This window comes from Octopus sinensis, linkage group LG1 (assembly GCF_006345805.1).
Source record: "Octopus sinensis linkage group LG1, ASM634580v1, whole genome shotgun sequence".
Taxonomy (NCBI): Eukaryota; Metazoa; Mollusca; class Cephalopoda; order Octopoda; family Octopodidae; genus Octopus; species Octopus sinensis.
This window is the reverse complement of record NC_042997.1, coordinates 91,594,843-91,621,118: the sequence shown is the minus strand read 5'-3', so window position 1 is coordinate 91,621,118 and position 26,276 is coordinate 91,594,843. Positions and strand designations below refer to the sequence as shown.

The 26,276-nt window shown below is 35.7% G+C and overlaps 1 protein-coding gene across 1 annotated transcript in view; it reads right to left on the bottom strand.

Moving 5' to 3' along the window:
* LOC115209933 (dynein heavy chain 10, axonemal-like) overlaps positions 1–26,276 on the bottom strand; it is a 188,621-nt gene that overhangs the window by 47,200 nt on the left and 115,145 nt on the right. The window contains 11 exon segments of the mRNA XM_029778568.1: positions 2,852–2,987; positions 3,202–3,349; positions 5,329–5,550; positions 7,592–7,809; positions 9,867–10,003; positions 11,791–11,880; positions 11,883–11,971; positions 14,333–14,430; positions 16,673–16,906; positions 18,642–18,839; positions 25,056–25,144. Coding sequence (XP_029634428.1) covers positions 2,852–2,987; positions 3,202–3,349; positions 5,329–5,550; positions 7,592–7,809; positions 9,867–10,003; positions 11,791–11,880; positions 11,883–11,971; positions 14,333–14,430; positions 16,673–16,906; positions 18,642–18,839; positions 25,056–25,144 — 1,659 coding nt within the window.

The following is a 26,276-nucleotide window of genomic DNA, read 5'->3' as shown; positions in this document are numbered from 1 at the left end:
ATAAATTAAAAGTTTTACCCGTCTTTTTTTTTTTCTTTTTTGGTTTAGGGAGAAGTCTCCGGACAGACTTCTTGTTGGGTATTGTGGAAGCTGGTTTTGGTTCAGCAGCTACCTCATTAGCCTCCTCCTCCTCCTCCTCATTGTCTTTTGAAGGTGGTCGCACTTGAACAATAATCATCAGACACATTAAACTAAAGTGTGCAGTGAGAAGATATTGCTGCTGCATATGAGGAAATAGTTTATGAGCAAAAGTGCATGTGTGTGTATGTGTGTGTGTGTGTGTGTCTGTCTGCGTCTGTGTGTACATATAATATAATGAAATTATTGTATACAGTGCTCAGGTGCACCACAACTTGTCAGAAAGTGCGTATAAAGTACATGCAGTAATGTACAAATGTCTGGAAAGCGAACAATGTATGAGTTAGATACATGCTTGTGTGTGTATGGAGGAAAAGAAAATCAGGTGTAGTGTTGGCGAATCTCAGAAAGCATGGAAGTTTTGAAGGATGCAGTGCTCCGACAACTAATAACTGATGCTGGCAGTTTGTTCCATGCTTCAACAACTCTTGGGAGCTGTGCTGTTTTCTGACTTTGTAAATATGTCCACGGGTGTTAGACGGGTGGAGTTTGAAAAGGTGCTCAGAGTTATTGTTTGTAAGATGGTTAATAATTTTATGGGTGTCTGCCAAGTCAGCTGCCAGACGTCGGAGTTTCAATGTGTCCATGCCCAGGGAAGTAAGGCATTCAGGATATGGCAAATGCCTGATGGAGGGTATTTTTTTGGTTGCACGTCGCTGAACGGCTTCCAGACGATTAATATCCTGGGCAAGATAGGGGTTTCAGATCGGTGATGCAAATTCCAGGTGAGGTCTTACCATAGCTATATAAAGCCGCAGATAGATATGAGTGTGTGTGTGTGAGTGTGTGTAATGTATATAAATGTGTGTGTGCATCTTTTGCTGATATATTTTAACAAAAATATGTAACTACTGGTGAGAAGAGAGAACAATGAACCATTTAAAATAACCCTGTGTGATATCTGCTCCACCTGAGCAGACAATCCCTTATCTGATATCAGCTCCACCCGCGCAGGCAATTCCTTATCACTCTCACTTTTAGAAATGAAGTGAACCTATGATGCTTTGGTTCACCAAATGCAATTAAAATAAATTAGAAATAAATCATTATCATTTTAATGTCCACTTTTTCATGCTTGTATAGGTAAGATAAAGTTCAATGAGGCAGATTTTTCAAATTTCACCTATGATCTTCTATGACAGAAATAAATTGAATCAAAACCAATATGAAAACTGGGTTTGATTCAATCAACTTAGTTTCTAACAATAAACATATCTTAATGTTTCCTAAGGAATTAGAACTTGTGATATATGCAATTGAACAACTTCAAAAAACACTCTATTTTTATTTCACCCTTTGTTCTGGCAACCACCTGTGAGAATTATTATCATCAATCATTTGTAAGACCTGTAGTGGCACAAACAGCCAGCGCCACATTGGATGAGATCTTGTGGCAGCCATTGCCATCTCTGAGACTGGAGCAAGACCTCACCTGCATCCATTTGCTATGCGCGAGATCACAACGAGGCTCGCGATGGGAACAACGTAGACGAAAAACCGATTCAGCCCTGTCTCTTCTTCTTCGGCGCCATTACACAGCAGCATTGGCTGAACATCAACACTGGCAGAGCTTTCTGCCAGTCTATATCCAGTGGCTATGCACCCACACTATTGGAGCTTACGGTGGTAGCTGAGAGCAGCACACTTCACCTTTCCTGTAAATAAACCAGTTGTAAATAGTTGTAAATAGCAGATGTCTTTTCGCTTCACCTGCCGAAATCCTGAACTACATAAAGAACAAGAAGAATGATGGAAGGAGATGATGTTCTTCCAGTATCGTAAACATTGCCTTCCATTACTAAAGACCCAAGAGATATAACCTATCAAATGTCTAAGCTACATTAAAGTTGTATTAGCATCAGATGTAACAAAAATTTAGTTGTCATTTTTGCAGATTTTAATGCTGAACATAAGACACGATGCTTATTTTTGTTATAAATAGATGAAAATGTCTGTCTTATTGGTACAATATAAAGTATATTGCAAGATTTAAACTGATGGTCTATAACCTTTCATTTGATATTTCTGCAGTGAAATTTTTTTTACAGACAGCCTTAAAAAGGAGGAGTTTATGCCTGTTTCTTATACATCAAACAATGAAGATAAACCTTTTCCTTAGCTGGAACACTCTTCTAGTCATCTTCAAATCCATCTTGGAGCATACAAGTTTAACTTTAAAAGAGAGTCAAATTAAGTATCCTGCCTTACAATAGCTTCCCTTTCTTATTGTCCATGGATCTCAAAGGTATGATTGGCCAAATTGACTTAAACATGAATTGAACCATGGAACTATAGGCTCTCAATTTTCTGCCAATATTATTGACATAATTATGAGCTCTGAGTAAACCCAATTATACGAAAAGTATTTCTGATTCGACACAAGTGAATCAACAAGGACGTGAATATAGGATATTCTCTGTAATATCAATATTGCAAAAGAAAACAGTGTTAATATAATATTTCAAATTTTGGCACAAGACCAGCAATTTCAGGGGAGAGTATAAGTTGATTATATCAACTCCAATGCTCAACTGGAACTTATTTTATTGCCCCTGAAAGAATAAAAAGCAAAGTCAACCTTGACAAAATTTGAATTCAAACATAATGACGAACATAATGTTGCTAAGCATTTTGCCAGGTGTGCTAACGATTCTCCCAGTTTGCCACCTTAGTAGTAATATAATATTGAGGGTTTTAAAATTATTTAACAAACCTTTGATGTTTTTCTCAAGCACATTATTAATGACAGGGTCAATATATTCATCAACGTCTTGGAAAAGGAAAGGAAAACCATATTTGATAGCCATTTCTAACTGCTTCAGGAAATCTGAATCATTGAAAGTGCACACCTGATGGATGATAATATAGTAATGCAGTGAGTACAACTTTGAAAACAGGTGGAAATGAAACAATTAGATAAGTTATTATAAAACAAGTTATGATATATGAAATGGAATTATCATTGTTTTGTTTTGTTTTTTCTCTGTTAGAGTAAATTATATTAATTATTAAATATAACATTAAACTCAACCATAAAATATAAGTCCAATAGAAAGCTCTTACTTTGAGGTTTTTCCCTTCTTCCTTTTTCTTGATCCAATTAAGGGCCTGCTGCTGTGGGTCAATACATAATGGGAAACGACTTGACCGTGTTGTTAATATACCATTCTGAATGGATAGTTCATCTGGTGGAAGGCCTTCTGATGTCCAACTGGTCAAAAGAAAACGTGTCTGGTAAACACACTTCTCATAAACTTTCCCATTGCTTACTATCTTCATCATTGCAATTATTTTAGTGACTAGTGTTTGTAAAAAGGACCAGTATACATTGATCAATCTCTGTCTTTTAAATTTACAACTAAGACCTGCAATTTTAAGACTTAATCAAACTACCATATCCCAAAGATTTCTAGTTCCTAAGTTAGTGGGAATCTTTTATGCAGTCAACAGACAGCCAAACTGCTCAATGCCAACCTAATCCTTTTCAATAAACTCTCTGTAAGGAGGATAACAAAAGTTCTATTAAAATGCCAGCAATAAGAGGATTGGGCAGAGTTGGAAATACTAAGAGAATGTTTTGGTTGATTGGCTACCACTGACTATTGTTCTGCTCAAGTAAAACTGTGTAGAGTTATTTAACATTTAACAGTCTGGTCTATTTCCTGTACAAATACCAACAGTTTGTAGAACTTTTACATATATTCTCCCATCATATATCCACCATATTGCAGTCACTTCTCTTTCTAGCATTAACTAATGTCCACTACACTCAATTGATCAGTTAAGACAGTTAATACTCTTTACTTATCGTACCTTCTATGTACTCTAACATTAAAAATAAAACTATACTTTTAATTTGCAGTCAGGAGGAAGTTAATTGATGCTGCTGACAAGAAAATGGCCAAACAAATCAAAAGATTAGTCTTTGCTGACAATATAATGCAAATAAAAAGAACATGCAGTATCTGTGTCAACCTTTACACATTAATAGATTGTATTCAGTATACTTTATATGCATGCTGATGATTTGATTTTTTTTTTTTTTACTAGTTATACTCATCTGCCTATGTTTTACTGCTACAGGAATTACAGTTTTAGTGTGTGCATCTTACGATGAATCAACAAGTTCACCAGAAACTTTGATATGGCTAGAATATTATAAGTACAATATATCTCTGGTATATCCACAATTGAATTATTTACATAACACTGTGATCACCAAACATGGTCATTCCTTTCTTAGATTTGATTGTATTCTCTTCTAATCCATTTAAAATATTCATTCATATTTATGGCTCTAACGTCTAGAGTAACAACTAGATCAGTTCTTCATTAAAAGCAGGTGACCAATAAACAGATACTTGCCAGGACACCCATGTAGTGACATCTATGTCACTACATGGGCTTTTAAAAGAAAACAATAAATGAAGATCACAGGGGAAGATCTTTGAGTATATACCTGCTTGAACTGATTTTACATGCTAGTGTTTGTCAGACAGGTCTGTAATACAATATTAGAGTAGTTCAACTTCAATTTCACATTATTTCATCTGTACTCTTCAAAGTTCTAAAGCTATCTTCTGCCATCTACTTGTAAGACATTTTACCCAGTAAACATCCTCTATTAGCATTTAATGTTCAAGCTAGTATAATCTTACATAGATACATCATCTAATACCTTTAAAGTTACTTTTTCAAGTCACTTAATCTGTATAGTCCATAAACAGAGGATCATACCCAACTTGTTTCTTTATATTTACTTCACATCAGCAACATTTACTCTTGAACTTTCACTGCATCATACAGCATCATACCTTTTTCACATACTTCACAGCCCATCTTCCATACACAAACAAGCATATAATTAGTAAAGAATGTAATAGTTCAGTGAGTTTCTTTCATTTAAATCTATCTTAGCAACTATGGAACCAATAACTTCACCTCAACATCATATTTGCAATTTAGGAAGCAAATTTTATCATGTTTCCAGCAAGATATCTGAGAAATGTATAATTTTACAGCATTATTATTTATAGTACTCGCTACACCAGGGTACGGTAAGTCCTAATTTCAGACAAGACTCCCAAAGACCAATCACACTTCTAGTGCACCAATTATTTTCACTTGCTGCATTGTATTGAAGCCATTTCAGTTTGGTGTTAAGTGAGACTTTGGGCAAAAACCACTTACCGACTAATTTCCACATCAGTTGTAAGAATATCTTCAAGTCTGTATGGAGTACTGAGTGGAACATTTCTTCTGGTCAAATCATTCAGCCACTCCTTATAAACCAATTCGCTGCGATATTCCCAGCTGAAGGCACCTACATAGCTGAGAAATCCAGCTGCCAGCAAGCAATCTCCCAAAAGACGAATACCTTTCTCCTTTAGCAGCTCCAAATCCTTTACCCACCTAACAAATACAAAATAAAGAAGTCATTCACAAATAAAATAAAATAAACATCAAAGGCAAAGGTTTGATTGCTTCATTAAGAAGCTTGCTTCCAAATTATATGGTCTTGAGCTTAAATCTCAGTGTGTGGCACCTCCTATTACAGTCCTAGGTTAACCAAAGCTTTGTGAGTATATTTAGTAGAAAGAAACTAAAAGAATCCTGTCATGTATGTGTGTGTATATATATATATATATATATATATATAAAATTAATAAATTAATTATATTCCACCCTTATTTGCATATTGAATACTATATATATCATCGTCATCATCATCGTCGTTTAACGTCCGTTCTCCATGCTAGCATGGGTTGGACGGTTCGACCGGGGTTCTGGGAAGCCAGAAGGCTGCACCAGGCTCCAGTCTAATTTGGCAATGTTTCTACAGCTGGATGCCCTTCCTAACGCCATGCCCTTCCTAACATATATATATATATATATATATATAAAGGTAAACACTTCTTTTGGTCATGAATGATCACTTTGAGTGGATTTGGTGGACAGGCTCGAAATGTTAAAGACTTTTTCAATTCCCAAGCATTATGCTAATACATCTGTTTGTTTTCTACACTACCTGTCTTTGTCTTTTGTTTTTTTCGTGAATTCTCCCTATATATATATAGATAGATAGATAGATAGATAGATAGATAGATAGATAGATAGATAGATAGATAGATATGTATGTATATGTATATATATATGCATATATATATTCATGTGTGTATGTGTCTGTGTTTGTCCCCTGCCATCGCTTGACAACTAATGGTGGTGTGTTTATGTCCCCATAATTTAGCGGCTCAGCATAAGAGACCAATAGAATAAGTTCTGGAGTCAATTTCTTCGACTAACACCGTTTAAGATGGTGCTCCAGCATGGCTACATTCAAATGACTGAAACAAGTAAAAGAATAAAAGAATATATATGTATAGGCACAGCTGTGTGGTAAGAAGCTTGCTTCCCAACCACATGGTTCCAGGTTCAGCCCCACTGTGTGACACCTTGGCAAGTGTCTTCTACTATAGCCCCAGGCCAACCAAAGCCTTGGTCGGGTTCATTTTTACTATTCTTGTTTGTGAGAGCAGTCGAGTTTATTTCAGATATTCTCATTTTAAAAATCACCTCTGGCTAATCGTTGAGAAGATGTTAGTGTTGACTTGGTGGAGGTTTGCACTCTCTGAGTGCTCTTGTTATCATTATTATTATTATATTATTATTATTATTATTATTATTATTATATTATTATTATTATTATTATCATCATCATTATTACAACTACTATCATTATTATCATTGTGTGTGTACGTGTCTTCTCATCACATAATTGTCGTAAGTGAGCAATCATCATGCAAGCAAGGCTGTCCATTTCCAATCTTCCATAAAATACATGTCTAGCTATTGGAAAAATGTTACCTTGCTTGAAAAAAGGTGAGAGTTGGTGACAGGAAGGACATCTGACCATAGAAAATCTGCCTCAACAAATTCTGTCTGAACCATGCAGACATGGAACACTGAACATAAAATGACTATGATGACAGCAGTGGCAGCAGAAATGACAAAGACAACAACATCACCTTCATCATCAAATGAACCAGTCAGTAGAAGTGTATGCTTGGAGAAAAATATCTTTTACACTATGTAGAGCCCTGTTTATATATATTCACATTTCAGACACCAATGCAATCTTTTATCAGCATGCAAGAAACAGATACCATTGCAGAGTGGCAAAAGACTTCAACTATCATCTAAAAGGAAAGTACCACTATATTAGAACCTGTATTCACCATCACAGAAAGTAGCACTCCTATAATTTCAGTCATTTTGTATCATTTAAGAAAATAAATGTGACTGTAACATGTACTTTACCAGCTATTTAAAATATGGATACTATGACTACTACTGTAATAGACTTTCTCCAGAACTTAGAAACAAATACCATGCTAAGCAGACTTTACTTAGTGACAAAGAAACAGATTTTTTTGTATAGTAACATAGACTTTACCTTTCATTTTCAGAACTAAGACCTGATATCAGTTTGTCCGCAGCAATAAGACGCCTTTCCATCAAATCAGCCTCTTCCTGCAATTTTTGTCGCTCATATATAGCATGTTCATAATTTTTGGCTAACTCATTCAATTTTTCTTCAAGCGCTGCTACTTCTCGATTGATCTTTTCTAAATCTTTCTCAGCTTGATGGAAAGTTTTTTCAAGCCGAGCCAACTGTAAATAAGAACATGAGTTCACAATTAGTTTATTAAATTAAAACTAAGTTATATTACTATCTTTAAAGACAAGAAAAGAATGTTTCACGGAAAAGAAATCTTCATATGGTTTACTTTTTTCTAACATTTTAAACTATGTAGAATTTATGAAATTATCACTATTCAAATCTAAAACAACTTTGAAAAATATAAAAACAGGATTGATTTGAAGTGATCTAATTAGGACAGTCATACAGATATTAAACTAAAAGATTTTATGGTATCTTGAAAAAGGGTTTATATATATGTATGTATGTATGTATATATATATATATATATATATATATATATATATATATATACATATATACATATACACATATATACATATATCTATATAATGCTTATTTATTTGATTTGACTATATATATATATGTAGTCAAATCAAATAAATGAGCATTATATATATATATATATATATATATATATATATATATCATCATCATCATCATCGTCGTTTAACGTCCGTTCTCCATGCTAGCATGGGTTGGACGGTTCGACCGGGGTTCTGGGAAGCCAGAAGGCTGCACCAGGCTCCAGTCTAATTTGGCAATGTTTCTACAGCTGGATGCCCTTCCTAACGCCAACCACTCCGTGAGTGTAGTAAGTGAGTGTATATATATATATACACACATATATATACATATATACATATATACATATACACATATATACATATATCTATATAATGCTCATTTATTTGATTTGACTACATATCATCATCATCATCATCATCGTTTAGCGTCCGCTTTCCATGCTAGCATGGGTTGGACGGATCAACTGGGGTCTGTGAAGCTGGAAGGCTTCGTCAGGCCCAGTCAGATCTGGCAGTGTTTCTATGGCTGGGTGCCCTTCCTAACGCCAGATGCCCTTCCTAACGCCATGCCCTTCCTAACACCATATATATATATATATATATATATATATATATATATATATATATATATATAGTCAAATCAAATAAATAAGCATTAAAAATAACAATAACAAACAACAAAAAGACATGCACATTAAACATATTAGTTTGACGCTTGGTAAGAAGGAGAGTTTTTTTTTATGCTTTGAGCATAGTTCTTCATTGGAAAGGAAAATGGAAAAGTCCAAAGAAGGAGAAAAACACCATCCATCCAACCCAGGCTAACATAGAAAATTAAATCTTAAACCAAGAATGATAATAATTTGTTACTTGAAATACATCATTACATAGATCTTTTTTTTACATAAGAGCAGACCCGAGTTTAAACAGCAGGATCAACATCAGAAACTAATGAGTTAGCAGTTATTTATTGGCCATACTGGCTCACAAAAACATCTGAATCTCTCCTATTGAATTCTCTGCCTGCTTGAAAATGATGATCCAGAATTTTAGAACAAATATGTTTCAATATAAACATTGACTCCATACACCAAGAGATGTCAACTGAATGAATTATTTGGCCATTTACTTTCCTACTGGAAAATTCATTCAAGCACTATTCGCCAGAATTACTCAGCATTATCGTGATTATCATAGTCCTATTTGCCATCATCACCATTTAATGTCCACTATCCACAGCATGGGTTGGACAGTTTGACCGGAGATGGTAAGCCAAAAAACTGTTGAATGATATGGTACTAAATGCTTTTTACATGGCACCAACACCATATCATTCTAAAAGGATCAAAGGTTTTTCCAAAACCATAGGCTCATTAGACTGGTTTTCTGGATTCTGTAGCATATCATTTAGTGTAGGTCCTTTATTCTATGTGCTTGATTTCTTGGTTATCTTAAAAAGTTACTTGTGATACACATTCTATGAGATAGTTTATCTCACATTTGTTAAATACTACAAAAAAAAAAAAAAAAAAACAATTAAGTACTGGCCCTATGAACCCATGAAAATAATCAACATATTTACCTTCCCATATATGAGTTCCACAAAATTTTTCACAGAGATAACTCAAATATGACATCATCTTATTAATATCTGTTCCAGATATTTCTAAGAAGTACATTATTAAGAATTTTAAACTGACCTTTTCTCGTTTGGGTTTAATTTCTTTTGCTACTTCACAATAACCCATTACAGCTTCTACAAACTTCAACAGTCCAGCACCAGCTTTGCTAACTTGCTTCATATCATCGAGGGATATGTCTAACACTTTTAATCTGGCTGCAAAATACAATGAATTAAGAATCATTTAGCCTTTTGTAAAATTGGTTCCAATTCTTAAACAACATATTTCTAAATTAATTTCTATCTCTATAATTCTTTAGTGGAGGTGTGTGGCTCAGTGGTTAGGGTATCAGCATCATGATCATAAGATTGTGGTTTCAATTCCTGGACCAGGCGACGCATTGTGTTCTTGAGCAAAACACTTCATTTCACGTTGCTGGCAAAAATGAGTAACGCTGTGATGGACTGGCGTCCCATCCAGCTGGGGAACACATATGCCAGGGAAACCAGGAAACCAGGCCCATGAGCCTGGCTAGGTTTTAAAAGGGCACATTTATTGTTTTATTATAATTCTTTAACAGCTCATATAAATGGGAGACGTTTCGATTCATTTACTTCAAATACTAACAGAGTCATTTTATTTAAGTAGCAAACTACTTCTGGATATTTACTTTCTATGACAGTCATAATGTACCAAAGAATATATATTCAAATGTTTTCCTGTTGCCATATCTAGGTAGATATAAAGCCTAAGGTTTTGATGAAATAAATAAATGGAAGCTCAGCTGCATTCTTCAACAACATTAGCAAACCAAATAACGTGGAAAAAAACTTCCAGTAAGTATCAGTAACAAATCATAGTTAACTCATAGGAGCTATCATTAATTACCATAAATCAACGATTAAATGTTAATTAATAGCTTAATGATATTAAGAAAATTAGCTTGTTTATGTAAACAAGGCTTAAGTGTATAGTTGAGAAGCTTGCTTCCAAACCAAGTGACACTTTGGCCAAGTGGCATCTACTATAGTACCAGGATGACCAGTACCTTATGAGTGGATTTGATAGAAGATCCTTAAAGAAGCTCTTCACACACACACACACAAATGCACATCTGTCTGTTTGTATATATGTATGTATGTTTTATTCAGTTTTATTTCAAGACTTTTTGCCAATAGAGAAAGAGCTGGTTTCTACCCTAGATCCAAAGCTCCTTCATTGGAATTTCAATAACATCAACAGGGTTTTTGTATGTATGTATATGTGCAGATTTGTATGTTTTGTTTTAAGTATGTATTCTCATGCATATAGTTGCATGTCTAGATATGCGCATATATACTTAAATGATAAACTTCTGAAATGTTTAACATATTTTTACAGTTCTGGTGATGGCTTGGATCTGTAGTCTTCGAATCAGCTTTTTCCTTTCTGGTTTTGAGAAGCCTAATTTCTCAAAATTGGTATTTAGGCAGTGTGTTACATAACCCAGTACCCCAATAATGACAGGTATAAACCTGAACTTTATGTATGTATGTATGTATGTATGTATGTATGTATGTATTATGTATGTATGTATGTATGTATGTATGTATGTAGGTAGGTAGGTAGGTAGGTAGGTATGTATGTATGTATGCATGCATGCATGTATCTAAATGTGTGTGTTTGCATTTCTAAATGTGTGTGTTTGCTTGTCCCCTATCACCACTTGACAACTGGTGCTGGTTTGTTTACGCCCCCGTAATTTAGCAGACTTGCAAAAGAGACTGATAGAATGAGTACCAGTATTAAAAATAAGTAGTAAGGTTAATTTATCTGACCAAAACCTTTCAAGTCAGTGTCTATGTATATGGCCAAAATCCAATGACTGAAACAAGTAAAAAATAAAAGATAAAAATGTCGTAAAAGGTAACTTTGAACAAATTAAGAAGGAAAACATAGAAAATAAAATGTGGACAACAATTCTTAGTATTTGTTCACAGATTGGATTTGAATAGGGTCTTACCTTTTACTTGTTTTTGAGCTGCTGAAGAGATGGAATTTACATCCATTTCAGTCAGCTGACGTAGGAAATTCGCTTCTGCCATCATACCCCTGCTGATTTCCAGCTCACTTCACGAATGCCCTTAATAATTACAATGCATTCGCATACATCTTGGACTGCTTTGGGTGGTTTTGCAAATGATCTGTAGTATGACAGCAAAGTTAACTTAATATATAAGAAATTGTGCCAAAATAATAACTTTTGAGTGGATATAGTTGTACTCCCATATAAACAAATAATAAACCACAAAATAATTTTTTTATTTTTCAAAATGAAACAAAACTAACAGTCAGATGGGAAATAATGCTTATTTTTGTATACTACCACTTTATTTATATTTGAAAAATTTTCTCCTCCTTTTTTAATTGTTAAGTCTTTGATCAGATCCTTAAAATTAATTTTACATAATACATTTGCTTCTATATTTGCTGCATATATTTGGAAAGTCTATATTTGGAAAGTCACATTCAATATTATTGTCTTCTACAATTATTTTATAAATTATGAGATGTCACTCTCATCACTTTGTTTTCTGTCACAATATACTTTCATTTTTCTAGACATTTTACTTTTACTATTCTATGAAGGTAAACTGCATGTTAACCAAAATAAAGACAAGCACTTTAGGCAATTTTACCATATATATACATAAACAGTGGGAGAGAGAAATAGCAACACATGAATAAATCATAAACTCCACCTATTTTGTATACAATTGGTTGATTTTATATGACATCACTATGACACCATAAACACCTCAAAATTATATTTTCTATCATATAAACCACTTCAAATATTATTATTCCAACCAGCTTGAAGTTATTTCTTTTGTACCATAAAACATTTACCATTTCTCTGGTGCTCCACTTCTCTTGATGCCCTAAGCACATGCTTATTTTGATTAATGGTTAATCTAGCACTAGATAAATTAAATGATTACCTATAAAAATCATTTTTAATTATGTGTTCACTCCCTGAAGAATGTCTTCTTTCATAACTTTTGTATGTACTGACCCTCTACTTCAGAAACTGGAAATGTTGAAGAGTATCTCATTTGAACTGGGACATGGGAAAGCTATATAGCATATACAGATGCCATTATCTTAATAATACTGAACACCATGGAAGTCAACATGCTCAGCACCAGTCTAAAGAAATACGAAGAGAAAGGAACAAAAATTAACTGAGACAGATCAGTGGGCTTAGAGCTCAATATCTTAGGAGGCAATTCTACATCAGATAGTGTTGTGGGGTACATACAGTTTAAACTGCTTGTTTTATGAGTTAGTCTAGACCTGAAGGTGAATAGAAACTGGTATTATATTATGAGCAGAGTGGCTGATCTCACTCAGAAATGAACTGAAAAGAAGCCATCCAAGAAAAGTCAAGCAGAAGTGGCAAATGTGTACATCACTTCCATCATATTTCACTGCCTGGTTCTCATTTGGTCTCGGGGTGTTTGATTTTTTTTTGTGATGTGTTCCATTAGCCAAGCAGTCCATCTGCTGTCAACACCCTCTGTGCAGATGGCTCAGTATGCATTGACTGGACTGATGATGCACAGACATGTGATGAACCTGCAGTATCCACAAAGATACCCTGATCGTGAGAAGGTTTGGTTGCCTTTCGTCAGTCATTGTTTTCCACAGTTCAGATTCAAGAGAAGACCAAGACTGGGAGCCTAGTATCTGGAATGGTACTTCCACATTAGCATTCTTAACCCTTTTGATATAAGCACTCTGTCAGTTACAACGCTGACAGAGTTGATCCAATCAACAGAACAGCCTACTCATGAAATTAACATTCAAGTGGCTGAGCACTCCACAAACACATGTACCCTTAACGTAGTTTTCAAGAAGATTCAGTGTGACACAAGTGTGACAAGGCTGGCCCTTTGAAATAGAGGTACAACTGATTTTTTGCCAGCTGAGTGGACTGGAGCAACATGAAATAAAGTGTCTTGTGTTGCTGGGAAATGAACTCCCAACCTTATAACTTATAATTCTAAGCCGAATACCCTTACCACTGAGCCATACACTTTCACACCCTTTTGATACCACACAACTAAGTCTTTCCTTGGGTCTATGATATGAATTTCCTATTTTAAATTGAGTGAAATTAAAACCTTCCATCAATGTTTCATGATTTGTTCCAAACACCTGCTTAATAATGACAAAATCATTTAAATAAATTCTTCATTATTTTCAAAATGAATTGAAACAAAGGCAGTATATTCCAGCAGAAATATGGTAGCAAAAGGGTTAAGAGGACTAGCAGTAGGCGAGAATGGCAATGTTCTCGGGCATCATTGAGAACCAACTGGAATGTCTATTCCAGGAGATGTTCAGCCGGGAGATGGTGGTGGTGGCAGTGGCAGCGGTGGCGGTGGTGACAATGATGGCACGGCAATGGCAGTGATGATGATGATGGTGATGATCATGACCATGATTATCAGGAGGATGCAAAGCAATACAGCCTATTTTGAATATGATAATATCCTGACCTGATTTCTGTCACATCTGATTTTTCTAAATCATCAAGAGCCAGTCGGGCAGCCTCAAGTGCTGGCAGGGCTTCATTCAATGCCTCTTCTGCCTCTCCCTAAAGAAAAACATAACAGAAAACAATGTTATAATGACTAGCAGCAAAATAAACATGTGAGCGACATGTAAAGTTTCGGTGTTTATTCCTCTCATAGGAGACAGACATATACTATACACATACAAACGCATATGCATTCACACATAAATGCACACACACTCATAAACTCACATACAAATACACACATATATGTTTACTTATACATGTCTGCACACTGAAAGACTCATACATACACTGACACCAAAATATTCAGGCACACACACAGTTATACAAATATACTTGGATGCAGATACATATACATACAAACAGATGTTTCTTTAATCGACTTTGGTGTCATGATAACACAACTGAAAATAGACATGTTGCTTAATTCCTGTCACCCTTCTTTGAGCGGACCTTTAACACATTGGCACCTAAACATTTACCGGAGAGTAACTCATAAGATTCATCACTCCAGATATTCAATGCCCCATCTGGATGAGGACTATACTGCATATTCAGACATGTAGTTATTTACTGCATGTGTGTTACTGTTGTTGTTGGTTAGTGACAGTTGCTGACTGAGGAGAATACCTATGATCAAGGACATACCAGCTATAAGCATCTCTCTCTCTCTTTCTCTCTCTCTCTCTCTCTCCTCTCTCTCTCTCTCTCTCTCTCTCTCTCTCTCTCTCTTTTCAAAAAACTTAGTGTACTTAAAACTATTTATCTAATATTTTCTTTTTAAAGACAAGTGAGTATTTGAGAGAGACTTGGCTATTATTTCTAGCTGATAAGTTTTCTGAATGGTTAGCAGTATGAGATAATAATCTAACCACGTATTTTCTTTATTGTTTAGTCTGTCTATGTATGTCTATAGCTTCTGACAGTGACCACAGTAAATTTTTCTGGAGTACCAAAGTCAGCACTTGTTTTAGATGTGCATCTCAACACAGTTTTTCAAGTTATCAATACTGCTGCTAATATAGTATGTTTTGTTTCTATTTTGTCTGACTGGATTTGCATGAACAAGTGACCAGGTAATTGAGTTGATAGTAGAACAAAGATAGACCAAAGCATCTAAAGTAAGTCATGTCTGGTAAGTTCACCATCATCAATTCACAACAAGGGTAGTTCACTGTCATCAATGCATGGTTGTTGTTTTTTTTTCAATAAAATAGTTTTTAACTATTAATGGTGAGATACTATGGATATATTTTCTCAGTAAACTTTCCTCACAGTGAAGTTTCTTCAAGGTGAATTGACAGCAGTGAACTTACCTGTAATCAAAGTAAGTTGCTACAGTAGACATAAAAGCATTAGGTCTCAAATTAGGTCAAATCATTCCTTTAGAACTTCTACAATAAGGGCACTTGAATTCTTTTGCCAATACTTTCCAATTCCCTGATCTAGTTTGAGATTACATATTGGTTTAACTGCCATTCCTGTGTCTCACTGAATGTCCTGATGGCACCTATTTCCTGCTCAGGATATGAATGCCATTAGCTCTCAAAGAGCCCATCTACCTTTGATAGGATTTCTATTTTTAATCATGCTGAGTGCCCTCACACTCTTCTCATTGGGAAAATCCAGTAGGGAATTCAGTTCTGTTGCCAACTTCTTGATCAGGAATGATTAGTCCTGCATTACATAGTTACCAGTAGCATGTTCTATCAGTCTGTGATGGAATCAGCCCTGATGTTTAGCAAATCTATAAAACCCACTAAAGTAAAACTTCATGTTAGAATGGTAAACAAGGGTAGTGGTTAAGAAGCTCACTTTGAAGCCACATGGTTTTGGGTTCAGTCCCCCTGTGTAGCACCTTAGGCAACTGTCTTCTACTATAGCCTCGGGCCAACCAAAGCCTTATGAATGGAAACTGTATGGGAGCCGATTGTGTGTGTGTGTGTGTGTATGTGTGTGCATGTGTGTGTGTGTGTGTGCATGTGTGTGTGTGTGTGTGCATGTGCACACATGCCTATCTCATTGTGTCTGTATTTGTATCCCCTATCGCCACCTTATAACCGGTGTTGGTTTATTTACATCCCTATCAGAGAGCAGTTCTACAAAAGAGACTGACAGAATAAGTATAACACTTAAAAAAAGAGAAATAAGTATTGGGTTTGATTTGTTCAATTAATCCCTTCAAGACAGTGCCCCAGCACAGCCGCAGTCTAATGACTGAAACAAGTAAAACAAAGAATGGAAGAGGATGGAGAGATGGATTGATGGATGTGAAAGTTATTAACAATATATCCCAAACCTTCTCAATTGCAATAATAGCACTCTGTTCTTCAATATCCTTCGCTTTAGCCACAGCCATCTGTTTCTTCTCATTAGCTATAGCTGTCCGTTCAGAAATATCTTGTAACAGAATCTCACAGGCATCTGTTTTTTCTTTCACAGCACTTTTCTGAACTACAAGTTTTTTATTTAAAACATCAAGTTGTTCCCTGGCTTCTTTAATTTTCAGTAAACCTCCTGCCAGACGTTCACACTACAATATAGAGACAAGAAATTTATTTTAAAACTCTATCCATCATGCACATAATTTATGTTATTGTTTAAAAGGCAAAAATCTTCTCTACTCCAAGAACTCAATCAACTTTCTTTTATTATGATTCAGATACCTTAATGACAATGTACAAATTCATTAAAATATCCTATGCACTTATGACAATACTATCTACTTTTCATTTCAAAATTTCCAGATTTATTTCACTTTAATTCCAGATTGATTTCACTTTTTTTGTATTTTTATAATTTTTAAAAATTAATTAATCACTTTTATTACATACTAGACTGCCCGTGACCTGTTGGGTGACTGATGGTTCAGGTTATAAAACATTGAAGCTGATTTCAACATAGCATTGAAATGAAAGTTAATTTTATGAGAAGACACCTTGCAAAGAAATAAGCAAGGGACAGCAATCAATGCATGCTAGTTAACTGCCCCATCCGTGACACAGATTTATGCCAACGGGTATGTTGTGTATAGAATACAATATAACAAATGCAACAAGTTCTATGTGGGTAGCACAACAAGACCGTTACACATTCACATCAAAGAACATCTGAACATGAGAGCCTCCTCCTTCAGAAAACATCTAGACAGATGCCGGAACACTGAGAAATGCATAACAGTCACAAATGAGGCCAATGAAAGAAATTTGGGTAATCTAAGAATTAAGGAAGCTATCTTCATAGATAGACTAGGGCCCCAAATTAACAACAGGCTGGAGGTTGGCAATCAATATATTATTTAGCCACATCTAGATGTGTATAGGTTCACTTTTGATAACATGCTCATGTATTATAAAAGAAAAAGAAAAAAAGAAACTGCACATATAATACATAACTTAAAAGCAGTGCTATAGATGTACCAACACACGAGCTTGAGACATGTCCAGCCTCACGCACTTCTCATGAGGAATTCTGGAAGGAGATTCATGAGATCACTGAAGAGACGCTTCCAGAAAAATAAAATTTCAGTAATCGTTGGAAAACTGATTATAGCAGTGACTCGATCAATTCCTAGCGACATCTGAACAAGGAATTTTTATATTCTGAAATATTATTTTATCAGACTATGGATAATAAAATTATAAGTTATTATAGTCCATGCTGCATTGTTGTGCCATTCAAGACACGTTATAATTCACAAACAATACACAATGCTTCAAGTGAACTACAATACTCACCTATATATATATATGTGTCAAGTCAAGTGAAATTGTAGTTGTAGTCAATGCTGGTGTCATGTAACTGGCACCTGTGCTGGTGGCATGTAAAAGCACCCATTACACTGTTGAAGTGGTTGGTATTAGGAAGGGCATCCAGCCATAGAAACCATGCCAAATCAGACCAGAATTTGGAACAACTCTCCAGCTTACCAGTTTCAGTCAAACTGTCTAACCCATGCCAGCAAGGAAAGCAGATGCTAAATGATGATACTGATGATACACACACACACACACACACACACACAAACATGCACGCACACGCACACACACTCACTTACACACACATACACACACACACACACACATACACACATACATATATTATTCTTATACATGATTTTTTAATTTTGTTTTATCTTTTTTATTGAGCACAAGAATGTTGTTGACAGTAACTTTGAAGTTTTAGCCTGCTAAGTTGAAACATAGAGAAAGAATCTTTGAAACTTTGAAAGAAAATAAGAGTCTTCAAATTAGTAAATATTTTCTTACCTGACCCTTAATAAACTGGTCCTTTTCCTTTAATAGTTTCAGATAAGTTGAGATAAAGTCCAAATAGTTTTTAGGGGTAACATAATTGTTACGACGCAAACGCAAAATGAATTGCTGACTAAATTCTCCGACAATTTTATGTACCATCACAAAATGTTCAATGATATTCATACGGTGTTCAGATGGTATTAATTTATTCTGAAGGATAGAAAGACAGTGTCATATTATGAATTGGTCACCTTTAATTACAATTTTCAGTGAAAATTTGAACCAGATTTTATTTGGCTTGATTAGGAAATATTTAGAAATTACTCAGTGAATATAAAAAGTATAAGGAGATCATATAAGTCAAGACTTGATAACTTAATAATGTATGACTTATTGCTTCCTGATATTTGCACTATTTGCTGCTTTCTCCAACTGTGTTTTTTTTTTAATTGATGCAGGCATGATTGTGTGATTAAGAAGCTTGCTTCCCAACAACTTGGTTCCAGGTTCAGTCCCACTGCATGGAACTTTGAGCAAGTGCTTTCAACCATGGCCCCAGGCTAACCAATGTCTTGAAAGTAGATTTGGTAGATGGAGATAGAAAGAAGCTCATTATGTATGTATGTGTGTGTGAGAGAGAGAGAGAGAGACTTGGTGTCTCCTTGTCCTGACATTTTTCTATTGTTGTAAATGAGTGTCACTGTCATACAAACGGTATCATTCATTTCCAGTATTCTGCAGGTACATGTCTCACTATGATAAAATATTACCTTGCTTAGAAGCAGTTCAAAGTTGGTGATAGGAAGGGCACCCAGCCATAGAAAATCTGCCTCAGCAAGTTCCATCTGACCTATGCTAGCATAGAAAAGTGGTCAATATATTAGGGGCTTAACACCTGCCCCTAAAATTATTGGCTTTACACTAAAATTTGAAACCATGGTCGAATTTGAACTCAGAATGCTTGTCACTACATTCTGAGTTCAAATTCTGCCAAGGTCGACTTTGTCTTACATCCTTTCAGGGTCAATAAAATAAGTATCAGTTGAATATCGGGATCGATGTAATCGACTCATCCCCTCCCCCAAAACTGCTGCCCTTGTGGAAAAATTTGAAACCATTATTATTATTATTATTATTCAGTAGTTTTATTTTTATAGCGTGCTTTCATTTCACTACCGAGCGCAGCTCTGCGTGCCTTGGGTATGTGCTGTGATTTGTTGTGATGCTCTGATGGTTATTGTATGGAAAGTGTTCTGCGTAGGATGTGTGCAGTGCCTAGTAGTGCAATTTTCTGTATGTTATATGTGTTTGTAAGTCCTGGTGTTTTTGTTATGTATTTGTCTGAATATTTTTTTATCATGCCTAATGCACCTACTATGATAGGAATTGTTTCTGTTTTCAGATTCCACATTCTAGTTACCTTTATTTCCAGGTCTTTGTATTTTGAGAGTTTCTCCATTTCTTTTAGAGACACGTTGTCATCAGCCGGTATTGATACATCAATTAGAAAGCATTTTTTTTCTTCATGATCTCTGACAACTATATCTGGTCTGTTGGCCTTAATTTCTCTATCTGTGTGTATCGGCATATCCCAGAGTATGGTTGCTTTCTCGTTTTCTGTGACCTTTTCTGGTGTGTGCCTATACCATCTTTTTTCTGTTGTTATTCCATAATGTTGGCATAGCTTCCAATGTATGTAGGTTCCAACTCTGTCATGTCTGTGAATATATTCCTTCTTAGCCAGGACTGGGCAGCTAGAGATAATATGATTTATTGTTCTTGTCCATCTCCACATATTCTGCAGTTACTTGTAATATTTCTTTTCATTACATGTTTTTGGTAATTCTGGTGGGGAGGCTTTGGTCTTGTGCTGCAATTAAAAATCCCTCTGTTTCTGCTTTGAGTCCTGAGCTTCTCAACCATTGCTGGGATTTTTCTTTGTCTATTTCTTTTGCGTTTAGTTTAGTCCAGTATTTACCATGAAGGGGCTTTTCTTGCCCTCGTTTTATCATGGTTCGTTGCTGTTCTATTTTTAGTTTGGATTTCATTTGTTTTATAGCTTTTGTTGTTTCTTCATCTTCTTCTTCTTCTTCATGTTTATTAGGTGGTATGATTTCTTGTTTGTATTTGTCAGCTTCCTTAAATACTGAGAACAGTTTTTTGTTTTGCTCGTGTTTTGCCGCTATCTAGATCAGTTTTCCTTCCTTCTGAAGTAGATATTTTTGCAGTCCTATGGTGGTTATTTTATAGTAGTTTTCCAGCTGTATAAGGCCTCTACCACCTTCTATACGTTGTATATATAGTCTTTCTATGTAAGATTTTGGGTGATGCATCCTAGATCCTGTCATTATTTTTCTTGTTTTCCTATCTATTTTGGTCAGTTCATTTCGTGTCCAGTTAAGGATATTGTAGCTGTAACTTATAACTGGGACAGCTAAAGTGTTGATACCTATTATCTTGTTTTTAGCATTGAGCTCTGTGTTTAGTATTGATCTAACTCGTCTATAATATTCTTTTTTTATTTTCTCTTTCATTTGTGTGTGTTGTGTCTTATCTAGTTCATGGATTCCTAAGTATTTGTAAGTTTGGCTTTGGTCTAATTCTTTTATTTCATTGGTTTTATCTAGTGTGATGTTGTTACTCTTAACTAGTTTTCCTCTTTTCATGGTTACTTTGGCGCATTTTTCTAATCCAAATTTCTTATCTATTTCTTTGGTAAATCCATGAACTGTCTTTAATAGTGTTTCCAGCTGTTTGTCATTTGCAGCGTATAGTTTTAGGTCATCCATATATAAAAGGTGGCTGATCGTTTTGCCGTAACATTTATATCCGCATCCAGTTCTATTTAGCATATCAGATAGAGGTGACAGTGCCAAGCAGAAAAGGAGTGGAGAGAGCGTGTCTCCCTGGAATATTCCTCTTCTAATGGGGATGTCTTTGGTTTTCATGAGTCCCTCTTTTGTTTGGAGGTGTAGGACTGTTTGCCATTTATTCATAGAGTGCTCTATGAATTTTATGATTGTTGGTGCTACTTTGTTAATGGCTAGTGTTTCGAGGATCCATGTGTGGGGGATGCTATCAAACGCCTTTTTGTAGTCAATCCAGGCCATACTGAGGCCTTTCTTCTTTCTGTGGCTGTCTTCAGTTATGGCTTTATTAATCATTAGTTGATCTTTACAGCCATATGAGCCTTTGCGGCATCCTTTCTGCTCTTCTGGGAACAGTTTGTTTTCGTCCAGGTGCTTGTTCAGCCTTTGTGATATCACTGCAGTAAATGCCTTGAACATAGTAGGGAGGCAGGTTATTGGTCTGTAGTTTTCTGGTTTTTCTGTTTCATTTGATTTGGGAATTAAGATGGTTTTCCCCTTCGTGAGCCATTCAGGCATTGTCTCTGGCTCTGCTAGTACGTTGTTAAAGTTTTCAGCCAGCTTTTTGTGCATTCCTGTTAGATATTTCAACCAGAAGTTGGGGATCTTGTCATGCCCAGGTGCCTTCCAGTTGCTTAGTCTTTGCAGTGCCTGGGTGACCTCTTCAGTTGTTATGGGGGTCCAAAGTTGTTCAGATGCCAAGTTTGTTATTTTGATACTCCTTTTTTTTGGTGGTTCGTTCGCCGACCATATTTCTCTCTTATTATTATTATTATTATTATTATTATTATTATTATTATTATTATTATTATTATTCAGTAGTCTTATTTTTATCATGTGCTTTCACTGAACTACTAAGTGCAGCACTGTGTGCCTTGGGTATGTGCTGTGGTTTGTTGTGGTACTCTTATTTTTACTATATTGAAAGTGTTTTAAGTATGTTATATATATTTGTTAGTTCTAGTGTTTTTGTTATGTATTTGCCTGAATATTTTTTATCATACCTAATGCACCTACTATGATGCAATTGTTTTTGTTTTAGGCTCCACATACGAGTTACCTCTATTTCCAGATCTTTGTATTTTGAAAGTTTCTCCATTCCTTTTAGAAAAACATTGTTATCTATTGGTATTGAGACATCTATTGGAAAGCATTTTTTTTTCTTGGTGATCTCTGACAACTATATCTGGCCTATTGGCCTTTATTTCTCTATCTATGTGTATTGGCATATCCCAGAATATGCTTGTTATCATCATCATCATCTTCATCATTATTATAACTATTATTATAAGTGGTGGTGGTGGTGGTGGTAGTGATTGTAGTGGTGGTAGTAGTAGTAGTAATAGTAGTAGTAGTAGTAGTAGTAGTAGTAGTAGTAGTATTTCATATATGCTCAACAGATTAGACTGTTGGAAAAGAAAATTTCCTAACATCGGGCTACAAGTAACCTTATATGTCAAGAACCCTTCTCAGTACCCTAGTTGTCCCTAATAACACTGTTTTCTGGAGCTGTACTAAACTGGGTTTTATGCCTATTTCCTCTATTCATCTGTTCAAATCTTTATTATTATTATTATTATTGTTGTGCCAGTGAGCTGACAGACTCGTTAGCATGTTGGGCGAAATGCTTAGCAGCTTTTTGTCTGTCTGCATGTTCTGAGTTCAAATTCCACAAGGTCAACTTTACCTTTCATCCTTTCAGGGTTGATTAATTAAGTACCAGTTGAACACTGGGGTCAATGTAGTTGACTTACCCCTTTCCCCAAAATTTCAGGTCTTGTGCCTTTAGTAGAAAAGATTATTTTTTACTTATTTATTTAATCATTTCAGTATATGTATACCCCAACACTTTATGTCGGTCTTTATATTTTCCCCTCATCCTTCGCTCTAAAAAAGCACTGGAGTCTTTAGTCATCTGTCAAGTCACAAAAAAGACCTCAGGCAGATAATACTTTCCTTAAGATGTGCGCTGTGCCTAATAAGGCTGCTTTTTGCAAGACATCAATCTTCCAGTTGCCTTAAGAAGTTTTGAAGTTTCAATGGGATTGAGCCCAGTGCTCCGATCATCATCACCATCACCATCACCATCACCATCATCATCATCATCATCAAAAACACACAGCATTGTTACGATTATTGTTTAGCCTCAGGTAAGTCCTGACTGAGTAAATCTATAATCAAAGAGTATTCCTGCCATGACTATCCTGTCTTTTATTCAAGCATTGTGTATTCAAAACAACATGATCCAATGTGCCTTTCCTTTTTTTCCTAAGACAGTGATTTGAGGAATATTTTGCAACAAATTCTAACACCAACTGACTATATTGAAGTAGGATTATCTATTGCCCAGCACTGTTTTCTTGTTAGCATATCAATCACTACTAATATATAATATCTGTTTTCATAATTTTTATAAAAATCATTTTCAGTGTTGTTTTAGCATGTGTAGCAAGCAACTTGCTTTGAATGTCTGGGATCTCTGTTGCATTATTCATATAAAGATGTTCCTGCACAGAATATGTGCAGTGCATTTTTTTGTTTTATTTTATTTTATTTATTTATATTTATGTATTTACTTATTTACTTTTGGCTTATGTATATCCTCCTCATCATCATCATCATCCCCATCATTTAACATCCACTTTCCCATACTTACATGGTTCAAACAGATTTTTTAGACAGATTTTCTACAGCTGGATGCCCTTCTTGTCACCAACCCTCACCTATTTCCAAGCAAGGTAATATTTTTCCATACCTAGACATTGGAGATTGGCAACAAAGGGCACCACTTGTATGATGGTGACAATCATTAACAACAATCATATAATGTCATGGTAAGGAGACAATAATACACACACACACACACACACACACACACACACACACATGCCACAGAACCTCCCAAAACTAGACAACACTATCTAAGCATTATTCAAGCCTAATTAGGTTACCTATTTAGAAAAACAAACAATACTATTGCTATCATATATAAAGTACTAATATGTAATTTTGTTGTCTGTTGTCAATGAAATTTACAATAACTACTACTTCTACTACTACTACTACCACCACCACCACCACCACCACCACTTCTATAACGTTCCACCATGATTTGCAATCAGATTACTGGATTGAGAGTCTGGAGTAATAACCATTATAGCATAAAATCTTCCCAATAATGAACAAAATGATGACCATGATGATGATGTTGATTGTTGCTGCTGATTATGAGAATGATGACAATCATGAAGGATCAGAGTAATGATGATGTTGATGCTGAAGATGATGATGATGAAGAAGAAGAAGAAGAAGAAGAAGAAGAAGAAGAAGAAGAAGAAGAAGAAGAGAAGAAGAAGGTAGTGGTGGCGATGGTGGCAGCGGCGGCGGCAGTGGCGGCGGCAGTGGCGGAGGCGGCGGTGGCGGCGGCGGTGGCGGCGGCGGTGGCGGCGGCGGTGGCGGCGGTGGTGATGGTGATGATGATGATGAGGAGGAGGAGGAGGAGGAGGAGGAGGAGAAGGAAGAGGAGGAGGTAGATAACACCAATTTAGAAGATACTCACATCAGCAGCTATGAACACGCTAGCTACAGATGACAATGCTTCACGGGGCCAAGGAAAATACCAATCAATGTTGGCATTGTTCACAATACCTTTATAAAAACAATAACAATGATAAAAGATTAATTAAAACACAAATTAACAAGAAGATTTATACATTCAAGTACAACATAGAATTGATCTCTAATATTCCCTTCATAATATCATTTTATTTTAAATAAGTATATATACATACACTTGGTTACTTGTACACATACACACTCACCCAGGCCAATGCATTTGCACACATACATACACACGTCAATACGCACCCAGACATACATACAAGTACATGTAATGCATATCACTCCATATAATATACGCAGTGGGTCACTTACACACATACACAAACACAGATCCACACATTTTTCAGCTTGCCCACACATACATACTCACACATTCACCCCCATTGATACACACAGACACACACACACTATTCTTGCATGCGCAAGAGCAAATTTGTTTGTCTGGGACACTATCATTATCTCCCTTTCATTCAGCCTCTTTCTTCTGGCAATTTCATCATGTTGAACCATTAATCCCTACACATTTTTTTCTCTCCATTTTTTTCAGTCACCTTTTTTGCCTCTTAATCCTTTCTGTTGAAATGTAAAATAATTTTCCATTCTTCCTAAACATTATACTAATACACTTGCTTGTTGTCCCTACACCTCTCTTTGTCTTTTGTTTTCTGTAAATTTGAACTATATAAATGTATAACTATATATAAATATATATAAATATATATATATGTATATATATATATATATATATATATATATATATATATATATATATATATGTATGTATATATATATATCATCATCATCATCGTTTAACGTCCGCTTTCCATGCTAGCATGGGTTGGACGGTTCAACTGGGGTCTGGGGAGCCCGAAGGCTGCACCAGGCCAGTCAGATCTGGCAGTGTTTCTACAGCTGGATGCCCTTCATAACGCCAACCACTCCGAGAGTGTAGTGGGTGATTTTATGTGCCACCGACACAGGTGCCAGACGAGGCTGGCGAACGGCCACGCTCGGATGGTGTTTTTTATGTGCCACCGACACAGGTGCCAGACGAGGCTGGCAGACGGCCACGCTCGGATGGTGTTTTTATGTGCCACCGACACAGGTGCCAGATGAGGCTGGCGAACGGCCACGATCAGATGGTGTTTGTTACGTGCCC